The sequence below is a fragment of the Salvia miltiorrhiza genome, chromosome 6, assembly GCF_028751815.1.
Source record: "Salvia miltiorrhiza cultivar Shanhuang (shh) chromosome 6, IMPLAD_Smil_shh, whole genome shotgun sequence".
In the NCBI taxonomy this organism is placed as follows: Eukaryota; Viridiplantae; Streptophyta; class Magnoliopsida; order Lamiales; family Lamiaceae; genus Salvia; species Salvia miltiorrhiza.
In genome coordinates, this window is record NC_080392.1 from 1,798,452 (window position 1) to 1,817,114 (window position 18,663).

The window sequence follows — 18,663 nt, forward strand, 5'->3', positions numbered from 1 at the left end:
CGCCAGATGTGCAACCAAATGTAGGAACAACGAGGCTGCCTACAATTCTAGTGACGCGTGGTCATGTTGATCGACATCCAGAAAGAAAGACGAACATTCTGAAATCTGATTTTGGGCTCAATCAAACCCAAAATGACATGATGGGGGGAAAATGAGGCACAATGCTCCTTCAAAAGCCGCTTAGACTCGTCCGATTACAACCCAACTATAATCCCAAATCTGATCATCTATTGCTTTATAGTGTGGCATTTTCTATCATTCTCCTGGAGGACTGATATGTGGCAATACTAATAGTTTAAGACTTAAGATTTAGAGAAAGCTTTTGAAATAGCTATTTTAAAAAAGAAAACATAATATTTGGCCACTAATTGAAAAAACACAAAATCTAACAATTTATTACGTGTAAAGACTATTTTGCCCTTAATTAGGGCGAACATGATTCAGGTCGAATTAGGGTTTGCGCGCGGGTTAGGCACATATGGCACTAATAGTGCCATATGTGTCAACTGAAAAAAAAATCTAAGTATATGACACTAATGACACTAATATGGTCATAAGTACCATTCGTGCAACACACTAAATGGAGAATCTAAACCCTAAATGAATAATCTAAACCCTTCGGGAAAGTGTTCAAAATGGTCATATAACTGTACTCATCTAAATAATATCAGCATACAGGTATATGACACTAATAACACTATTATGGTCATAAGTACCATTCATATGACACTAATATAGCCATAAGTACCATTCGTACAACACTGAGTATATGACACTAATGGTACTACTAGTGTCATGTGTGCCTAAAATTCGCGCGCAAATTCGAATCTGGTTCGTCCTTATTTAGGGTAAAACAGTCATAAAATGTAAAAATAGCCAGATTTTATATTTTTTTAATTAGTGGTCGAATATTGTGTTTCCTTCTTCAAAATGACCATGCAAGTATATTGTTTCTAAGATTTATATAAAGAATATGTACACCCTAATTAACATTAAACCATCTAAATCATTAGAATTGTACATCTTTCATCTATACTCCCTCTCGGCCTCTCCAATTCTCCTGTTACCGACGTTCCGTCAAAAACTGAAGGAGAGTAAAAAATAAATCAGCCCATAACCTATTTCATAATTAATTAGTCCAAAAACAGAAAAATTATTTTTCTTTGGAAAGAATATATGTTTAAGGCCCTAAAATAATTTCCATAGTTCAAAAATAAAGTTTCCGATCACACACACAAAAAAATAAAATAAAAAATCAAAGCAATTAGAGTTTCTTTTTGAGAAAATAATTTATTACATGTAGTTGTTTGTGCAATGTTTGGTTGCAAAGAAGAGTATAATACTCGAGTTTCATTTACTATTAGGGTGTGTTCGGTTGCAAAGAAGAGTAGAATACTTCGTTTGCTTTGATGTATACAAAAAATCGGGCAGATTGTATAATTTTTCGGGCAACCCCTTATCCCTTGAAAAATGGATAATTTTATACGTAAAAGAGGGTGGTATAATTTAATACCACCTTATAAGGAATGGATAAATCATTCAAATCAAATAAGATATAACAAATATGGTTCTCACTTTAAGTGATAAGTTTATACCTCATTATATTATCATTTCATTTAGAGGGATAAAAAGCAAACACACCCTTAAAGTTTGGCTTTAATTTAACTAGCTCATTTATTTTTCGTGCATGTGCAATTATTATTGTATGCATAAATGATAATCATCAAAAATTGAGAGAAATGGGGTGAGTTCCTAAGAAATCACAATTTTGATGAATTGAAAGAAACAGCATGAAGAACGAGCTCTCTCCGGAGGATCTTTCCCGCCGGAGATTTCGGAATCGAGTCGATAAAAGCTAGACGTCGTATTTTCTTGTAAGGAGCAACCTACAAGCCACAAAAATAATTCGTCACTAGACATAAAAAGAAAGGTTTCATCGTTTGGATGTCTTGCAAGTAAAGTTTGGGCGTACCTGCTTAGCAATGTAATCCATAATTTGAGTTGCAGTGAGAGAGCTGCCCGGTTTTCTCACAACATAGGCCATTGGAATCTCGCCGCCTTCTTCATCAGGATACCTACGTATAAAAAGGTTAATTGTTTAAATACTACTCCCTCCGTCCCATTTATATTGGCCCCTTACTTTTGGGCACGGAGATTAAGAAAGCCTTTATTTATGAGTTAAGTAGGTGGAGTGTTTTACTTTTGCCCACTTAGGAGTTCTTATTTTTGCTTTTTTAAGAAAGAGACCAATACAATTGGGACAGCCCAAAATGGCAAGGGGCCAATACAAATGGGACGGAACCGTCCCATTAAGTATGGCTCCCTACTTTTGGGCACGATAATTAAGAAGAAGAGTGATAAAAGTGATATATAATAGTGGGGCCCACAGCTTTTTGTGAGAGAGGTAGTTTCCTTTTATGGAAGGGATCATTATCAATGGGATAGACAGAAAAGAAAAGGATGCCACTATTAATGAGACGGAGGGAGTAGATCATATAAGCATAAAAAAATAATCAGACAGAAGCCAATAGCCTTTAATTTACAACAGATAATTAGTCATATATAGCAAGCAAGGCAAATCCTCCATCGCAATAACATATACTCCCTTCGTCCACAAAAAATACTCCCTCCGTCCACGAAAGAACTTCCTATCTTTCCTTTTTGGGATGTCCACAAAAGAACTTCCTACCTATTTTTGGACTATACCCCACCACTTATAATAACTCTTACTTTCACTTTTTCACAACTCCCAATAGTCAACAATTTTTTCTCCACTTTTAATACACTCAATAATATTTTTCTTAAAACGCGTGCCACTCCCTCCTAGGAAGTTTTTTCGTGGACGGAGGGAGTAGTTCTTTTTGCTATTTTGGGATGTCCACCAAAATTAGTCATTTTTCAATTTTTTGAAACTATCTATCACATGGTGAGCCCCATTCTCCACTCACAATACAATTAATTATCATTATAAATACTATTTTTTAAGTGTGATCCTTCTCTACTCATAATATATTCAACTATTTTTATTAAAATTTGTGTCGTCCCCTTCTAAAACTATTTTTTGTGGATTCAAAGAGAAAATTATTATAAAAGAAGCGGTTTGACATCATAACACACACACACACAAAACAAACAAGTATATAAACAAGGTTGTAAATGAGTCCAGATATATTAGTTGTTAAAAATTGGCTTTTAAACTTAAAATATTGGAACGGATTTGGGAACCTTATATATAAAAATTAGGGTTAATTGTCGATAAATTCACGAACTTAGTTCATTTTCTCGTTTTCCCATGACATTTAAAATTGGCAAATTAATCCACTAATCGGAAATGCATTCTTAATGTTCCCATGTGGTCCAATTATCTCAAAATTAAAGCTGAGTTGGACATTGAATTTGCAGGTGTGGCGCGATTGTTAAGGCTAGGGTTGTTTCACTCGTCAGACTTACGCGCCATGTTGGCAATTCCGATGTCCAACTTATCTTTAATTTGAGGATAATTAATAATTATACTCCGTGGAAACATTAAGAACGAATTTTTAGGGATAAATCTGTCAATTTTAAACATAGTGGAAAAAAAATCAGAAAATGATGAAAGTTCGTGAATTTATATGCTATTAATCCTAAAAATTATGGACTGAACTTAAAATGTGAGTTTAAGTCTTATAAGTTATAATTAATAAATATAAAAAACATACATATTTTGGATCCTAAGCCATATCGCCCAAGGCCGAAGCTCACTCTATTAAAAGGTCTCATTTCAAAATCAGATTAACTTCATGGAAGAATGAGAGAACACTTACGGAACCACAGCTGCATCGACAATTTCAGGAATTGATTGAAGCAAATGTTCCAACTCCGCCGGAGGAACCTGCGATACGTCTCATATTTCGTCAGGCGAAACATCATAGTACTAAATTAAAAATTAAAGCAGTCAGAAACTTGTATAAGACTGTCTGACGGGTGAAACCAATGCTCCGTTAACTTGGATCAAAATCCCGATTCTTGACTCGTCATCCGTCAGACAGTCTCACACAAGTTTCTCTAGTTAATACTCCCTCCGTCCTGGCTTTTGGTATCCAGTTGAGAACGGCACGGGTTTTAATAAAGTCATTGGTCAAAAAAGGAAAGTTGGATACTAAAAGCTGGGACGGAGGGAGTATATTTTTGTAAGGCGAAGAAGATCACTTGATAGGCCTTGTATTTGATCAATTCTTTAAGGCGATCAACAATGAAAAGAAAGCCATCTTGGTCAAAGTAGCAAAGATCTCCAGTCTTTAACCAGCCTTCTGCATCTAAGGCTGCAGCTGTTGCTGCATCATCCCCTGCATAACCTGCCATTATATATCCATCACACTATTCAAACATCAAATTAACAACTTAATTATTATTTCCATATATATAAAATGATGCAACAATTAATTAACCTTTCATAATTGAAGGTCCTCGTAGCCATAGCTCTCCACGTTGTGGCGGAGGTAAGGCCTCTCCACTCTTCGGATCAACAATCTTAGCTTCCATGTTCTCCGACAGCCGCCCTGCGGATCCGTGTCTCTTCGCCTCGTCCGGCCCCATGGTTCGCGTCGCCCCTCCCGTGCTCTCCGTCAAACCATAGCCCTGTGCAACAAACTCCATCCATCAATTCCATGTCTCGTTATAATTTGGATTGTCATCTCAATATTGTCAATTTTATCGTCGGACGTTCGCAATTACTGCTCAAACCACCAGGAAATCATGAACTTTCTTACAATTACATCGCCAACTCCTGACTCGATTACTCAGTTGTTGGACGTCTCACAAATCACAATAGTACATAAGAAGGACAATTCGGACAATAAATAGGCTTCATCATAAGCTTTCATTCGGTTTCGAGTTTCAACATTAGACCTTTAAATCCAAACTCTAAACCCACATAAAAGATTAGGAGAAAACGAATTGTACTACAATTTGAAAGATTGATACACTATTAAAATATTTAAACAATTAGATATAATTTACAACAAAGTCGAAATGATGGGATTTAATTAGCAATTAACTCTACTCTCTCTATCTCATCGTCTATCCAAGTTATTCATCGTCTCTCTTCTCTCAAAATAATCAAAGTTTCTCAAACCTCTTCAAAAAAACTCACGCACGCTAGATGCCTCGAATCCCCAATCTACTGATTGAAGGGGAAGCGCGCTTCGTTGATAACGAGACATCAAAAAGTAAAATAGAATATTTCTAGTGTAACAAAACCGACTCAACGTGTCACACATGTAACAACCAAACTTTCTCATAACAGACAAAATCTTAGTATTAGTTTATGATTAAGAAACCGGTGTCAACTAACACAACTAGTTTATAAGGTTTCCTCTTAATTGACATTTCAAACTCATTTATACGTTGATCTCATCTTCAAATATATATATATATATATATATATATATATATATATATATTAATTCCATCATCATTTTTAATTTCTACACTTTACTACATCATGAAGTGTCCCCATTCATCTAATCTAAAAGGCAAAACAAGTGAGGAATAACTCCAAATTACACTAGCAAAGGGTCAAAATTAAAGGCTTTCACGTGCTACGAGCAAAGAAGAAAGAGTACATTAAATTAAATATATACTAAAACACACAAAATGACAAGAAGACAACTCCATCTAGTAAGCCTTTAAATAATTAAACAATAAATAAGCCGTGTGGGTTTGTAGTTGTACCTAATGATTTTTGTCATTTGAGTTCAGATCTGTGTTAAATATTTATTCCATGCTTTCAATTTATACATCTATTTTCCATGAGAGCGACCGCAGTCGCTATTTATGCATGAAAGTTGAATAATTAATTCGAGAAGGAATCAAATTGAGGTGAAACTTGTGTGTACATATCCGGGTGTATGGTACATTATATTTATATCGAAGAATTCATCAATCTTTAATTAAAACTTACTATTAATCTTAATCGGATGCACCAAAATGTCTCTTAATAAGATAAATTCAATAGGAGAAGTTCCAATAGAGATTAAACAATACGCATTGTTCATGCTATATGATTTATAATAATGACTAAAATAAGTATTATATATACTATATATATATATATATATATATATATATAGGTATAGGGGTAGGTTCCAGTGAGATTGCTATTTTTTGTGAGATCGTTGGATTAATGAATTAGTAAAATTTCCACTCTCTCTAATTTCAAACCCAGATATAATTTTCCCCCACTAGATAAATATCAATCATAGAATGCATTAAATCAACACCTACAAATCAATCTAAGATCTCACATAATTATCATAAAATGCATGATTGTAAATTTGTAATATATGAAGATATTAGTTTGCATGAAACTATTGGTCAACCAATTAGATAAGAATGCTGTCTAATTGGTTATCGGGTTTTTGGATAATCCGTTAACCGAACCGAAATTTCCGGGTTTGGGTATCCAATAACCGAATTTTTTGGGTATCGGTTCGGTTTCGGGTATCATTTTTAGAAAAATTTCGGGTATCGGTTAACCCAATAACCGTAACGGGTTAACCGAAATAACCGAAAATTATTTAATAAATTATTTAATATATATATTATATATATTTTAATTATTAATTCATTAATTTATTTATTTTTTATTTAAAAATTGAGTCTTAGCTAAAATAAAATTATGATATGTTTAAAGTTTAAGAATAAGCTTTAGTATAATGGATAAGTTGCTTTGTGTATTTTCTAGAGACTAAGGTTCAAATCCTCTATCTAACAAATTATTTGAATTTTAATTTTTTAAAATGAGTATTTCGGATACCCAAATAACCGAATCGGGTAACCGAAGCGGTTATTGGGTAACCGAACACCTAAAACGGTTCGGGAACGGTTAGTGAAATATGACAATTTCGGGTTCGGGTAACCGAACCCGAACCGATCGACAACCCTAGATAAGATAATGATACTGAATGATTTTTAGTTATTAAGGGGGAAATTAGTTTCAATTTGATCCCATTCATATTTGAGGTAGTCTTGGGTGCATCCGGATCCGGCTGCATGCATGGTTCAATCAGATCCATCCCTCTACATTTAATTATTGATTTAAATAATTTGCAATTTAATAAAATAAACTCAATTCTAATTAGAGATTTATAAATCTTAATTAATATTAATATTGTATTCTAATTAAATAAAATAAACTTTAATTAAAAAGTACTCATTACTGTTAAGAAAAAAAGTGATTAAAAAATAAAAGTGATAAAAAATGTTGGAGTCCACAACTTTTTATGAGAAAATGTAGTTTCCTTTTTTAAAACAGACCATTATTGATGATACAAAATTACAAATGAAAAAGAAAAATTGGCCATTATCAATGGAAAAGATAGATTAATAAATTTTCGCATATATTTTCTTCGTCTACATAATTTTCGCATATATTTTCTTCGTAGTAATTATTTTTTGACATTTCGAAAGTGCACAAAAATTAGTTTATTTTTATTTTTAGACTACTTATTATCTTTACTACTCTTTCTACCATATAATAATCCAGTTTTCTACTCATAAAATCACAACACAATTATTATTATTATTATTATTATTATTCCACTTACAACACAACTATGTTTATTAAAATAGGGTCATTAGCCTGTAAATACACGAACTTTTTATATTTTTTGAAATTTAACATGACTTTTATTTTTAGCCCACAAATACACGAACTTAACATTTTTTTTATTTTTGACATCGACATGAAAAAACTCTATTTATTGTTGAGGTGGAGGCCGGAATACATCACGTGGACTACGGAATATGCACTTGAATAGAGTAATTTGATTCATTATTTTGATTAGAGAGTGAATGACATGGTATATCGACCTTCAGGTTAATAGTAAATTAGAATTTTTTCTTGTCAATGTCAAAAATCAGAAAAAATGCTAAATTCATGTATTTGTGGGCTAAAAATAAAAGTCATGTTAAATTTCAGAAAATATAAAAAGTTGGTGTATTTACAGCCTAATAAACCTTAAAAGTGTGTGATCTTCTCTAAAAAAAAAAGTGTGATCTCATTCTATGACTTATGTTTTGTGAATCAGAAAAGTACAATAAAATTTGAAGAAAATAATTTTGCGTACCTGTAAAATCTCCACGTGGGGAAATTTCTGCCGAAACCGCTCGGAAACTTCCTTCCCGAGCGGCGCTCCGCCGCAGCCCAACGCCTGCAGGGAGCTCAAGTCGAACCCGTCGACCAAATCCGACTTGGCCATCGCAACCACCAGCGGCGGCGTCACGGGCATGTAGGTAACCTTATACCTCTCCACCGCCTCCAGCATTCCGACGAAATCGAATCTCTCCATCAACACCACGCTCTCCCCAAGCGCCGCCGCCCTGATCAGCATGAAGAACCCGTAGACATGAAACAGCGGCACCGTCAGAATCGACACCGCAGCGCCGCCGCCATTTTCCTCCTCCCCCTCCCCCAATTTCTCATCTTCCGCCAGCTTGTTGTGATACAGCCCCGCCACCAACGCGATCAAATTCCGGTGCGTCAGCAGGACTCCCTTCACCCTCCCGGTGGTGCCGGACGAGTAGAGGATCGCCGCCGCGGAGGACTGATCCACGGCGGCGGAGGAGCTCGGGGCGGCGTCGCCGCCGCATTCGAGCATCGAGAGAAACCGCGGCGAATCGAGGATGATGACGGGGGTATCGATCCGCGGGAGCTTCGTGGAAGTTTCGGAGGTGGCGAAGGCGACGGCGGGTCGGCTGAGGCGGATTTGGTGGGCGAGGTCGGCGGGGGAGGAGAGCGGGTTGGAGGGGGAGACGGCGACGCCTAGAGAGAGGAGAGAGAAGTAGAGGACGGGGACGTGGAGGGAGGGCGGGGAGAGGATGAAGGCGACGTCGTTTTCGGAGAGGAGGGGTTTGAGGGAGGCGGAGAGGGAGGCGACTTGGCGGAGGAAGGCGGGGTAGGTGAGGTGGCGGGAGGTGGCGGCGTCGATGAGGAAGGGGGTGGTGGAGGTGGCGGTTGAGTGGAGGAGGGAGAGGGCGTATTGGGAGATGGAGAGGTGCTGCGACGGCGGCGGGAGAGGGACGGCGGGGCGGAGGCTGTGGTATGTTTTGGTTTGCGGGCAGAAGCCATTTTGGGGATTGATGGAGCTTGTTTCCGCCATGGAATGACCTTTCAGATGATGACAGTGTTGCCACAGTATTTATTGTCGCGATTCATATATTATAATGTATCCTATATTATTGTCACGAGTTTTTCTATTTTCCAGATTTGCATCTCACCTTTAAAATATACATTTAAATATTTGAACCCTAATGTTACGATCTATGATATTTTATCCATACATCGTTTGTGACATGACAATCGAATTGAAAGGAAAATTAGAAGTGCACAATGAAGTAGATAAGTGTCATGCATGTCGACCACGATTTAGGGTAAAAATTTACTTAGTGCAAAATCAAAAGGAGTATAAAATTTAAGTATTTATAGACATATTTTAAAATTGGGTGCAAAATAAAAAATGAAAAAAGTTCGAGTATTTAGCCGTTCAAGTATATATAAAGCATTATTTTATGCACAAAAAGATATAGTATTACCTAAAGATCATAACCTTGTTTGAGAATTTTTTTTATAAAGAAAATAATGATGTTTTATTTTAATTTTAAAACAGTGAACTAGCTAGATTGAACTAGCTAGATTGAATTTTAATTAACAAAATAATGATGTTTTTTAATAAAAAAAATATATAATGATGCTTTTTATTTGATCATTCTTCTAATGTATAGATGTTATATTTATCAGATTCGTTACATCATTTTAAGAATGTTACTATAAAAAAATTATTAGTGTTGCAATTGAAATGATCTTTATTGCAGATATAATCTCTAGTCTCTTATCTCGACTGATAAAACTAATAATTGGAGTTTTTTTTTTTTTTTTGCTTCAATATCATTATCACGTGTTTCCTTTTTTAGAAAAGTCTCAATTCAAAGGATTTTGCTGCCGACAAATGGTATACGTAATGACGTACTGATGTAAACTTATACTCCCTCCGTCCCACTCCAAATGTCTCATTTTCTAATTTGGGTTGTCCCACTCCAAATGTCTCATTTCCTTTTTTGGCAATACACTCTCTCTCTATACTTAATATTCAAACAATTTCCACCAACCCACTTTATCTATTTTATATCCACTTTATCTACTTTATACATATTTCTTAATCTCCGTGCCCAAAAGAAATGAGACATTTGGAGCGGGACGGAGGGAATAACTCCCATCATTCAACTGTGTGAGAAATAATTCAAGAGACATTCTCTAGTGCAATTCGGTTGCACCGTGTAATTGGTTTATGAATGACACTACTTTAGCATATAAATGACACTTGAAGATCGTGTCATTCGAAAATGTTCAAGTGTCATTTTCCGAATGAAGTAGTGTCATTCTAGAAACTAGTTGCACGGTGCAATCGGTTGCACATGAATATTTGTGATAATTCAATGAACAAGATTTGTTATATCAATTGTCAACTTAATCCACGTATTAAGAATGTAAAATATTCTCTTGGGGTCTCATAACAAGTGTAATTTTTTTTACACATGAAAATTTAAGTGGTGATGATTAAAGAGTAAAAAAATAAAAAGGGATGAAGTCCATTTTTATTTTGTAAGAAGAACATATTTAAATGGACATGATTAAAAAGTAAAAAGATAAAAAAGTGATGAAGCTCACTTTTTTTTTATAGAAATTAAACATTTGATATGAGACAATCTAAAAAGAAAATATAGACGCTTGTTATGAAACGAGAGAATACATTTTTTGAGATAGGATGTTAAAAAAATGAAGCAATGATATAATAAATATACTACCCCACTCCACAAGTGATTCTAGCCAGACATTTCAACGTCAAAATTTGTAATGTAAGACAAAATTGACTGGTTTATTTAAAAATCTAATTAAAGTTGAGATCGTAATCAAACACCGAAGTATATTAACTCACATTAATTTCCTTGTTGCAGCAACAAGTGTCTCGAAAGTGGAAAGCAGCCCATATTGTAATAACATGGTTGGATCTTTTGGAGAGGATGAGCAGTTGGAATGAAAACGATGAAGCCTATATTTTAGTAACATGGTTAACATGGCACACATCATTTGCTTGTATAAAGAGATGTCCTAGGTTCTGGGTGTGTTGGCCTAGCGGTAAGAGGTTATTGTCCTAGACTCAATCTTTTTCCTCGTCACACACACTCTTCTTGCCCAACAGCACCTTGCGGTAGCTAGACGCCACATTTATGTCCATTTTCGCCAACGGAGACTCCTCAGACAAGTACTTCCATAGCAGCTTCGACACCGGATGCTCCACAAACTCGTATGATTTCTCCAATTCATCACCATGTGGCAATGAAATTCTTCTTCGTCGAGGTCCTCCATGAGTTCCCACGTGTTGAGAATTGAGTCCGGCGACAACAGGTCCTTGAAAACCCCCAAGTCCGGTGGCGGAATCGTGAGCAAGCCGTAGGTGGTGGATGTGAGCGCCGACTGGGCATAGCTGTCGATGGGGGGGGAGAGAGAGAGATGGGTTTGAAAGAAGGGCAATCTTGTCTTCAACAATATAATCTGTGTTAATAGTCATCAACATGCAGAGCAAATGGAAATATATCTGGTTTTTGGAGGCCAAATCTTTCTGAATCCAAGCCACAACGCGATAAACCTTTTTTGGGATTTAATATAACATAGTTAGAAAGGGTAACGGCAGAAGAAAGTAAGATAAAATGATGAAGTGAAGCCACAAAACAAATGGTGTTGGTGGATTCAGAAAGCAAAGCAGTTATTGAGGCGCGGTCTCCTTCTTCGCCTTCAAATACCTAGTATAATACACAGATCAGTTGCATAGATGCAGCTTCGACTTACCTTAAGCAACTACCAATCTCAACTCAACACATCAAGCAAGGACCTGTGTAGAAAATCAATACCATTAGAAATATGACAAACTCACCCTTGAGCCTTGGCCCAACGAGAGAGCTGATAGAGCTGCACGGTCTCATTTGAAGCATGGCAGGCAAGAAGCAGGTAGTTACGGGGCTGAACCATCCAAGCAAACCTCATGAACAGCCCAGAATATACACACATCGCTGCGTTGTTCCAAAGAATTGTAAGGGACACCACAAACAAACTCACATCCTAAATTCGAATACAAACCTGCAGTCATGTTGCCAGATATCATTTCCGGAGGTTTCTTCATGTCCACCAATCCCTGTGAAGCATTTAACACAAAGTTTATCATCAATAACTGATCACATATTTGTTAGCTCAGCGCAGAAGCGTACAGCAACAACGAAACCCCAGTTAGCTATCGGGCCCCAAAAGTGAGTTGTTTTGGGACCAACGGGACTGTTCAGAAACGCCTTGAACGAAGCCATAGATGAGAGAATTGGCAAATCTGCATAAAATTACAGGAAATTCTGAGACATATTCAAAGATATATTAAATCAAAGGGTTAATTGCCGTAAAAACCACGAAGTTTGGCCCGATTTTGAAATGTCACATGACCTTTAAACTCTTCTTGACAATACATGAAGTTTCAATTTGTCTGATTTTTCCCGTGAGGTCAAAATCGAAGATGAGTTGGTAAAATAAAAAATGAGGAAGCAATCAAAAAACCGACGCCGTTCCATTGAAAACAATGTCGTTTTGATTCCCACATCATTTTAAATAAAATGAAAAAATAAAAATAATTTCCAAATCATATAGAAGTACTACCTCAATGGTCTAGATGAGTTGCAGATATACTCATATACATATACATAAGTGGCCAATTATCAGAACTACTAACATAAATAAACCCCTCAGATTACAAACATTCAAATAAAGTTCCCCCAATAAAAATCAAGCATTCACATATCTACTAGTATTATTTTATTTTATTTTTTAGAAGAAAATACTGTATTCTTCAAACAGAAAGAAATCCTCATCCAAACACGATGATGAAAACACAACAAAACAAAAAAAATCTTACAAAATTGCCAAATGTGAAGACAGAAGGCTGAAATCCCAGTTAAAGCACTAAGCTCGCACTTCAAAGACGAAAAAGCAACCAAATATCCAAATTCCTTTGCATATGTATGAAGAATCAAGATGTTAAATCCAAAACTGCACATACAAACTCCAAAAAACACAGCCTAAAAAACTTACCGGATGGAAAAGACTCCCACAAAGAAGCAGAGAAGAAACTTCCACTCACAATGAGGGAAGAAGACCACTTCCACAGAAGCGTAGAAAAAGTAAACTACTCCCACATTGGGGAGAAACAATAAAGAAACGGGCACAAAGTAAACACTCCACCTATCCAACATCAATGGAGGACCGGAAATAAGTAAAGCTTGGTGGTCGGAAGTTTGAAGTGTGGAGTAGGAGAGAGTTTCTGAGAGAAGGCAAGAAGGTGAACATGTTTACATAACAACTTCTATTCCAAATGCCTAGTAGTAGTTATATGTGAAGAGTCTACTGATCCAAACAGATTAATCAATCACCTACACACATGCCACACAAAACCCAAAAATTGTCAATCACGGATTAAAAACACTTCTTTGGACCCATCAATGCATTTCAAAAGTGATCCCTAATGACAAGAACTGTTCCAGTAAATTAGCAAACCCAGAATGAATATCCATTAAGAAAAGAATTTGGCTTTCTCCATCCGAAATAGTGCTTTCCAACATCAGTAAAAGCTAAGGGTAAATTAATCACACAATTCATATATTTGTATGCATTAACTTGTTCTAGTACGAGCTGAAATATGATGCCTTCACCTTGAGAGGTTACACATGGAAATTATCCTGAATCATAGGCATCACAATAAAATCAGACAAAATAAACATTGAGAATCATACCAAATCTTCCATGGTTCAACCTCATCCTATTACATAAACGAAATCCCTAAACCCACATATATATACCATCTGTTCATCTAAAAAGTTTAAACAGCCAAAATTTGAAGGAAAACAGCATGAAAATATCAAGCCTGAAAGCAATAAAAATCCCTAAAATCGACAATATATCTTGAATAGAAAAGGAACACACAACACAAAACTACACTTGAGTGTGTAAAGGTCGTACCTTGGCGCAGATTTTCAGTCACTGTGTTGTGCGCGAAACGGGTCAGAGAGCTGCTTCAGCTACTAAAGTGGTGGCGACATTATAAATTAGTACTACTAGATTTGTTTCTGAGGGAAGATAATAAAGATAGTAAATTACTAGATCTCGACATTGTAAATTACTAGATGGGAAGATAATGAAGATGGTTTTTTTTTTAAAATAGAGAAGATGTCGTTATGAATAGGGTTAATGCCGTGAAAAAACCATGAACTTTGGTGCGATTTCAAAACTTTCCATGAACTATTTTTTTTATCAAATTTTCCATGAACTTAAACGCTTGAACAATTTTTCCATAATTTTCAAAAATCCCCAAATTGAGTGCTGACATGGCATTTCTAAGTAGCCTGAAATATGACGTGGCACCGCCGGACGGAAATCAAAACGACGTCGTTTAGTAGGGGGTAAAACGACGTCGTTTTGAGCCCAAACCTCTCTCTCAGGGAGGTGGCGGATCTGAGGAGCCTTCCTCCGACGGCACTGAGACGACAAACGGCGATTCTGGCCAAGGAAGACGTCGAATCAGGGCGGTGGAGAGAGAGGGGACGGCAGATCTGGTGATGGTGGCAGATCTAGTGAGGGAAGGCGGTGGGCGGTGGAGAGAGATGGGGCAGCAGATCTGGTGATGGTGGTGGGAGAAGGCGGTGGGCGGTGGAGAGAGAGGGGGCGGCAGATCTGGTGATGGTGGCAGATTTGGTAGGGGAAGGCGGTGGGCGGTGGAGAGAGAGGGAGCGGCAGATCTGGTGCAACGCCGCCTTTAGGGAACCCATGGAAATGCGGCGATGGCGCCGGAGTTGGTCACTTACTCCACTTCGTTAGTCGGTAGCGACGGCGTTGCAGGTTTTGGGAGGAGGATTTTTTCGAACCTTGCTGTGTCGAGTCCTTTTGGTGTGTTTGTTGGCCGTGAGAGTCGATAGGTAGAAAGAGGTAGAGCACGGCACGGCGGCAACTCGCCGCTGCTGTCCGGCCAAGGGCAGAGAGTGAAAAGGGGGGGGAGGGGATCCGAAGCGGCGGCTTTGCTGCCGTTGCTTTGGATCTGAGAACGGAGGGAGCCTTGGTATGGTGTGTGTATTCTGTTGGTTGGGCCTAGAGCTTCAGGCGGCGGCGCCCTCGTCATCGCTGCCCTGAGTCGCCGGAGTCAGAGGAAGAGGATAGGTTGGGGGTGAGAGTGGTTGAGGGCGGCGACTGTGGAAGGAACTGCAGTCGCCGGGAATCGAGCAGGAGAGTCGGCGATTTGGGGGCTAGGGCTCAGAGCGGCAGCGGTCTCATCGTTGTTGCTAGGAAACAGAGGTAGGAGAGTCAGGCGAAGGCATCGCCGATCGAACGAGGTGTCTGCCTCGGCGGAGGTGGTGGTCCTCGACGCTGTTTTGCCGGAGGAAGGCAGCGGTCCACCAGTATTACTATTTTTTTGTTTATTTTTTTTCCAAGTAGGAGGCCACATAAGCTCGATATTACCACGTAGGCATCATGTCAGCTCGGTATTGCCACGTAGGCGCCACCTAAGACCGGACAATCACCGGAGGTAAAAATCGTGGAAAAATTGTTCAAGCGTTTAAGTTCATGGAAAATTTGATAAAAAAAATAGTTCATGGAAAGTTTTGAAATCGCACCAAAGTTCATGGTTTTTCACGGCATTAACCCTTATGAATATATGCAGTAATAAAAAAGGATGATCTATAATTCGAAACGAATTTTATGTAGTTCCTTTTCTATCAATAACAAAAAAATGTGATAAATTTATGGAGAAATTTGATCTAAGTAGTCATATTAATGCAAATTAATATATCTAACATATAATTCATTTAAATTATTTTACATAATAATTAATGAGACCTAGCTTAAGTGACAAAATTTAGACACCAAGAAACATGAGATTTTTGGATCTAATTTCACTGTAAATTTTTCACGTTTGCGTGGTGGAGTGGTCCTGCATGAGTTCAATTCCGCCTACGTGCGTTTTCTCACATTTGTGTGGAGTAGTGGTCTTGCAAGAGTTTAATTTCATCTGCATGTGTGTTTCTCAATCCCGTCTGCGTAAATTTTCTCATGATATTTTATTTGATTAGACTAACATAATTTGATATTCAATCTTGAGGCAGTGTCACGTAAAATTAATCATGTCATATAAGTTTTGATTGCTTATCACAAGATTTATCTTAAATACCCTTGAGCCAATTCTATCTTAAACTAATAATCTATAATAGTCTTAACTAATTAGATTAAACTAATTTAATCACAATAATCTAACGCCAAATAAAATAATGCTCCTTCCTTAAAGGAAACGCCTAAAGCAGCATATCTTTTCTCACTCGTTGCAGTTAGAAGAGAAGCTTGAGTTCAATGGACCCAGTGGCGATCCATCTTGTGGATTTCTTGAATGCTTCACCAACAGCTTTCCATGCAGTAGGTAATAATTTCTTCAATCATTTTCTGGTAATTCATTTATCTGTCTCCTAGTTTTGTGAATACTCTTGATTTGCATTAGTTTTCCAACTATTGGGACTTTGTTTCCTAAACCTGATGAAATAAAACAATGTTTCTGCTCCTCCTTAGCTGTGGGTTGATTTCGTTTCCTAATTATATGTGATGTATCTGAGGATTTATGGATTGAACAGTAGGATTTTTAACTATTAGAATAATTGGGATTAATTTTTCTATCAGGTGTAAATCATTTTGTTATGAATTTACTTTCTTCACGAGTTGGTGTTTTCTATTGATATTTCAGAAAAGGTAAAAACTTGCGGGCATCCGAATATACGGTGCATCCGCCCTTATTAAATACATAATAGTAATTGCCAGTACTCCCTCCGTCCCAGCCTGCACAACCGGGGTGCATGCAAGCTTCCAATCTGACCGCGAGGTAGCAGCGGCCACGACCGAATAAGCAAGAGTTGGCGAGGTGTCGTTCCAAACATCAGAGTTTCACTCTTTCCAGATTTGCCAACTACTCCCTCCGTACTAGTAGAATTGACACTTTTAAGTTGGGCACAGAGATTAAGAATAAATGATTGAGAGTGTAAAGTAGGTAGGGTCCACTTATTTTATGTGAGTAGAGAAAGTAGGGACCACATACTATTTTAGGAAAGTGTCAATTCTAGTGGAACAAACAAAAAAGACAGACGTGCTAATTCTAGTGGGATGGAGAGAGTATTTGTTATAGAACGGAGAAGTTGAAATCAGAGCTACACAAGAGGCACTAATTCAATCAGCTTGTGCATTTATTCAATTTCAGGGCGACAATCCACGAGGAATAACAAAGGGCATAAAGGTAATTTCACTCTTTAATCTAGTACTTAGCGCATGTTATCAAACAAGCGGAACTCCTAACTAGGGATGACAACGTGCTGGATCTGGATCAGATCTCATCAATACAAGATTTAGATCCGTTTTAATTTATCAGATCCAAATTCGTCCCAAATCTAACCGAACTGAAAATTTGAGATCCAAATCCAGATTCGTCAAATCCACGGGTTCATGGATCTACTGATGTTAAAATAAATAATAATAATAATAATAAAAAAATCACAAAATCAACAACATCTAGTTTCCATCATAAAAAATATTTCACAAAACACATTCATGTAATACAAAGTCTCAACATAGAAAAATAAGTCATCAAAAATTCAAAATAAACAAATCTCAATGCTCAAGTCTATGAGAACAAGTCTTCTACGGGTTTCTTAGTTTTGATTTCTAAATCACTTTTTCAAGACTCTGTGTATTGTTTTTAGTTTTTAATATATTTAATATTATTAGTAAAATAAATATAAAATATAAAAAATATATAGTAAATAAACGGATCTATTGGTCGGATCTAGGCCTAATTCGGATTTAAAATTTCAAAATCCAGATCCAAATTTATTTTATAAGTTGAGATATAAATCCGACCTAAATCCGTCGAATCTCAAAAATTGAGATTGAGACCCTAAAAAATGGATTTGAATTCATGGATATGGGCCGAGTCCAAAATCCATTGCTATGTCTACTCCTAATCTTTATCTTTATATATATAAAAAGCAAAGTAAATGTAATTTCTTTCAATTTGAAGGACATAATTGGAATTGGAGTGAAAATTACCCACTAACAAATTAAAACTGTCAAAATTGATTACCCATTAATCTCCTTAATTAAAACTGCCGAGAATTAGCATATTTATTATCTATTTAGTTTTCTTTTAATCTATTACATAATAAAGTAGTTATTCTTCTTCAAACTATATATTGAATTTCAAACTTCAATAAATTTATATTTTTGTATAATTCTAATATTTTAATTTTTTAAATTATGTATTTCTATTTATTTTATAGTATTAAAATTTATTAATAGGACATTATGTAATTATTAACGTTACAATTTATTATGAACCGATAACTCAATAATCTCATCCAACTAATTAGATATATTAATTATTTTTTAAATTATAAATTATAATTGCATGTACATGTATTTTCCCAAACTCAGTTTTGTGTTGGGAAGCCCCAATTGTAAATATTAAAAACTTAGTATTTATTTGAAAATATTTAAAACTGAGGGTGAAA

General features: G+C 36.6%; 3 protein-coding genes across 11 annotated transcripts in view; all 3 read right to left on the reverse strand.

The window, feature by feature from the left end:
- The window catches only part of LOC130987821 (uncharacterized), a 551,243-nt gene that overhangs the window by 299,446 nt on the left and 233,134 nt on the right, over positions 1-18,663 (reverse strand). The window lies entirely within an intron of this gene.
- LOC130987796 (4-coumarate--CoA ligase-like 9) lies at positions 1,503-9,231 on the reverse strand. Of its 2 annotated transcripts, none has more exons than XM_057911475.1 (6): positions 8,109-9,231; positions 4,428-4,617; positions 4,189-4,334; positions 3,804-3,871; positions 1,973-2,075; positions 1,503-1,886 (listed from the first exon to the last, which is right to left on the reverse strand). In XM_057911475.1, exons 1-6 carry the CDS (start codon positions 9,138-9,140, stop codon positions 1,761-1,763), a joined length of 1,665 nt encoding a protein of 554 aa, XP_057767458.1. In that variant the 5' UTR covers positions 9,141-9,231; the 3' UTR covers positions 1,503-1,760. The 2 variants fall into 2 exon arrangements, with proteins under 2 accessions (XP_057767458.1, XP_057767459.1); XM_057911476.1 differs by having other exon boundaries at positions 4,189-4,325; positions 8,109-9,195.
- On the reverse strand, positions 11,655-14,244 carry LOC130987823 (mitochondrial pyruvate carrier 1-like). 8 transcript variants are annotated; one of them, XM_057911515.1, is made up of 6 exons: positions 14,090-14,196; positions 12,990-13,809; positions 12,301-12,413; positions 12,173-12,227; positions 11,970-12,105; positions 11,655-11,838 (listed from the first exon to the last, which is right to left on the reverse strand). In XM_057911515.1, the coding sequence occupies exons 2-6, from the start codon at positions 13,129-13,131 to the stop codon at positions 11,802-11,804; spliced, it is 483 nt and encodes a 160-aa protein (XP_057767498.1). In that variant the 5' UTR covers positions 13,132-13,809; positions 14,090-14,196; the 3' UTR covers positions 11,655-11,801. The 8 variants fall into 8 exon arrangements, with proteins under 8 accessions (XP_057767498.1, XP_057767503.1, XP_057767505.1 ...); XM_057911520.1 differs by having other exon boundaries at positions 13,748-13,809; positions 14,090-14,163; XM_057911522.1 differs by lacking the exon at positions 14,090-14,196 and having other exon boundaries at positions 12,990-13,083; positions 13,748-13,803.

Coding starts and splice junctions, on each gene's coding strand:
- LOC130987796 (XM_057911475.1), bottom strand. CDS start 9,140: ATGGCGGAAACAAGCTCCATCAATCCCCAAAATGGCTTCTGCCCGCAA. Junction 3,872..4,188: donor TCAAATACAAGGCCTATCAA/GTGATCTTCTTC, acceptor GACGTATCGCAG/GTTCCTCCGGCGGAGTTGGA. Junction 1,887..1,972: donor TGGATTACATTGCTAAGCAG/GTACGCCCAAAC, acceptor TGTGGCTTGTAG/GTTGCTCCTTACAAGAAAAT.
- LOC130987823 (XM_057911515.1), bottom strand. CDS start 13,131: ATGTGCAGTTTTGGATTTAACATCTTGATTCTTCATACATATGCAAAG. Junction 12,228..12,300: donor ACTGGGGTTTCGTTGTTGCT/GTACGCTTCTGC, acceptor AATGCTTCACAG/GGATTGGTGGACATGAAGAA. Junction 12,106..12,172: donor ATCTGGCAACATGACTGCAG/GTTTGTATTCGA, acceptor GGAACAACGCAG/CGATGTGTGTATATTCTGGG.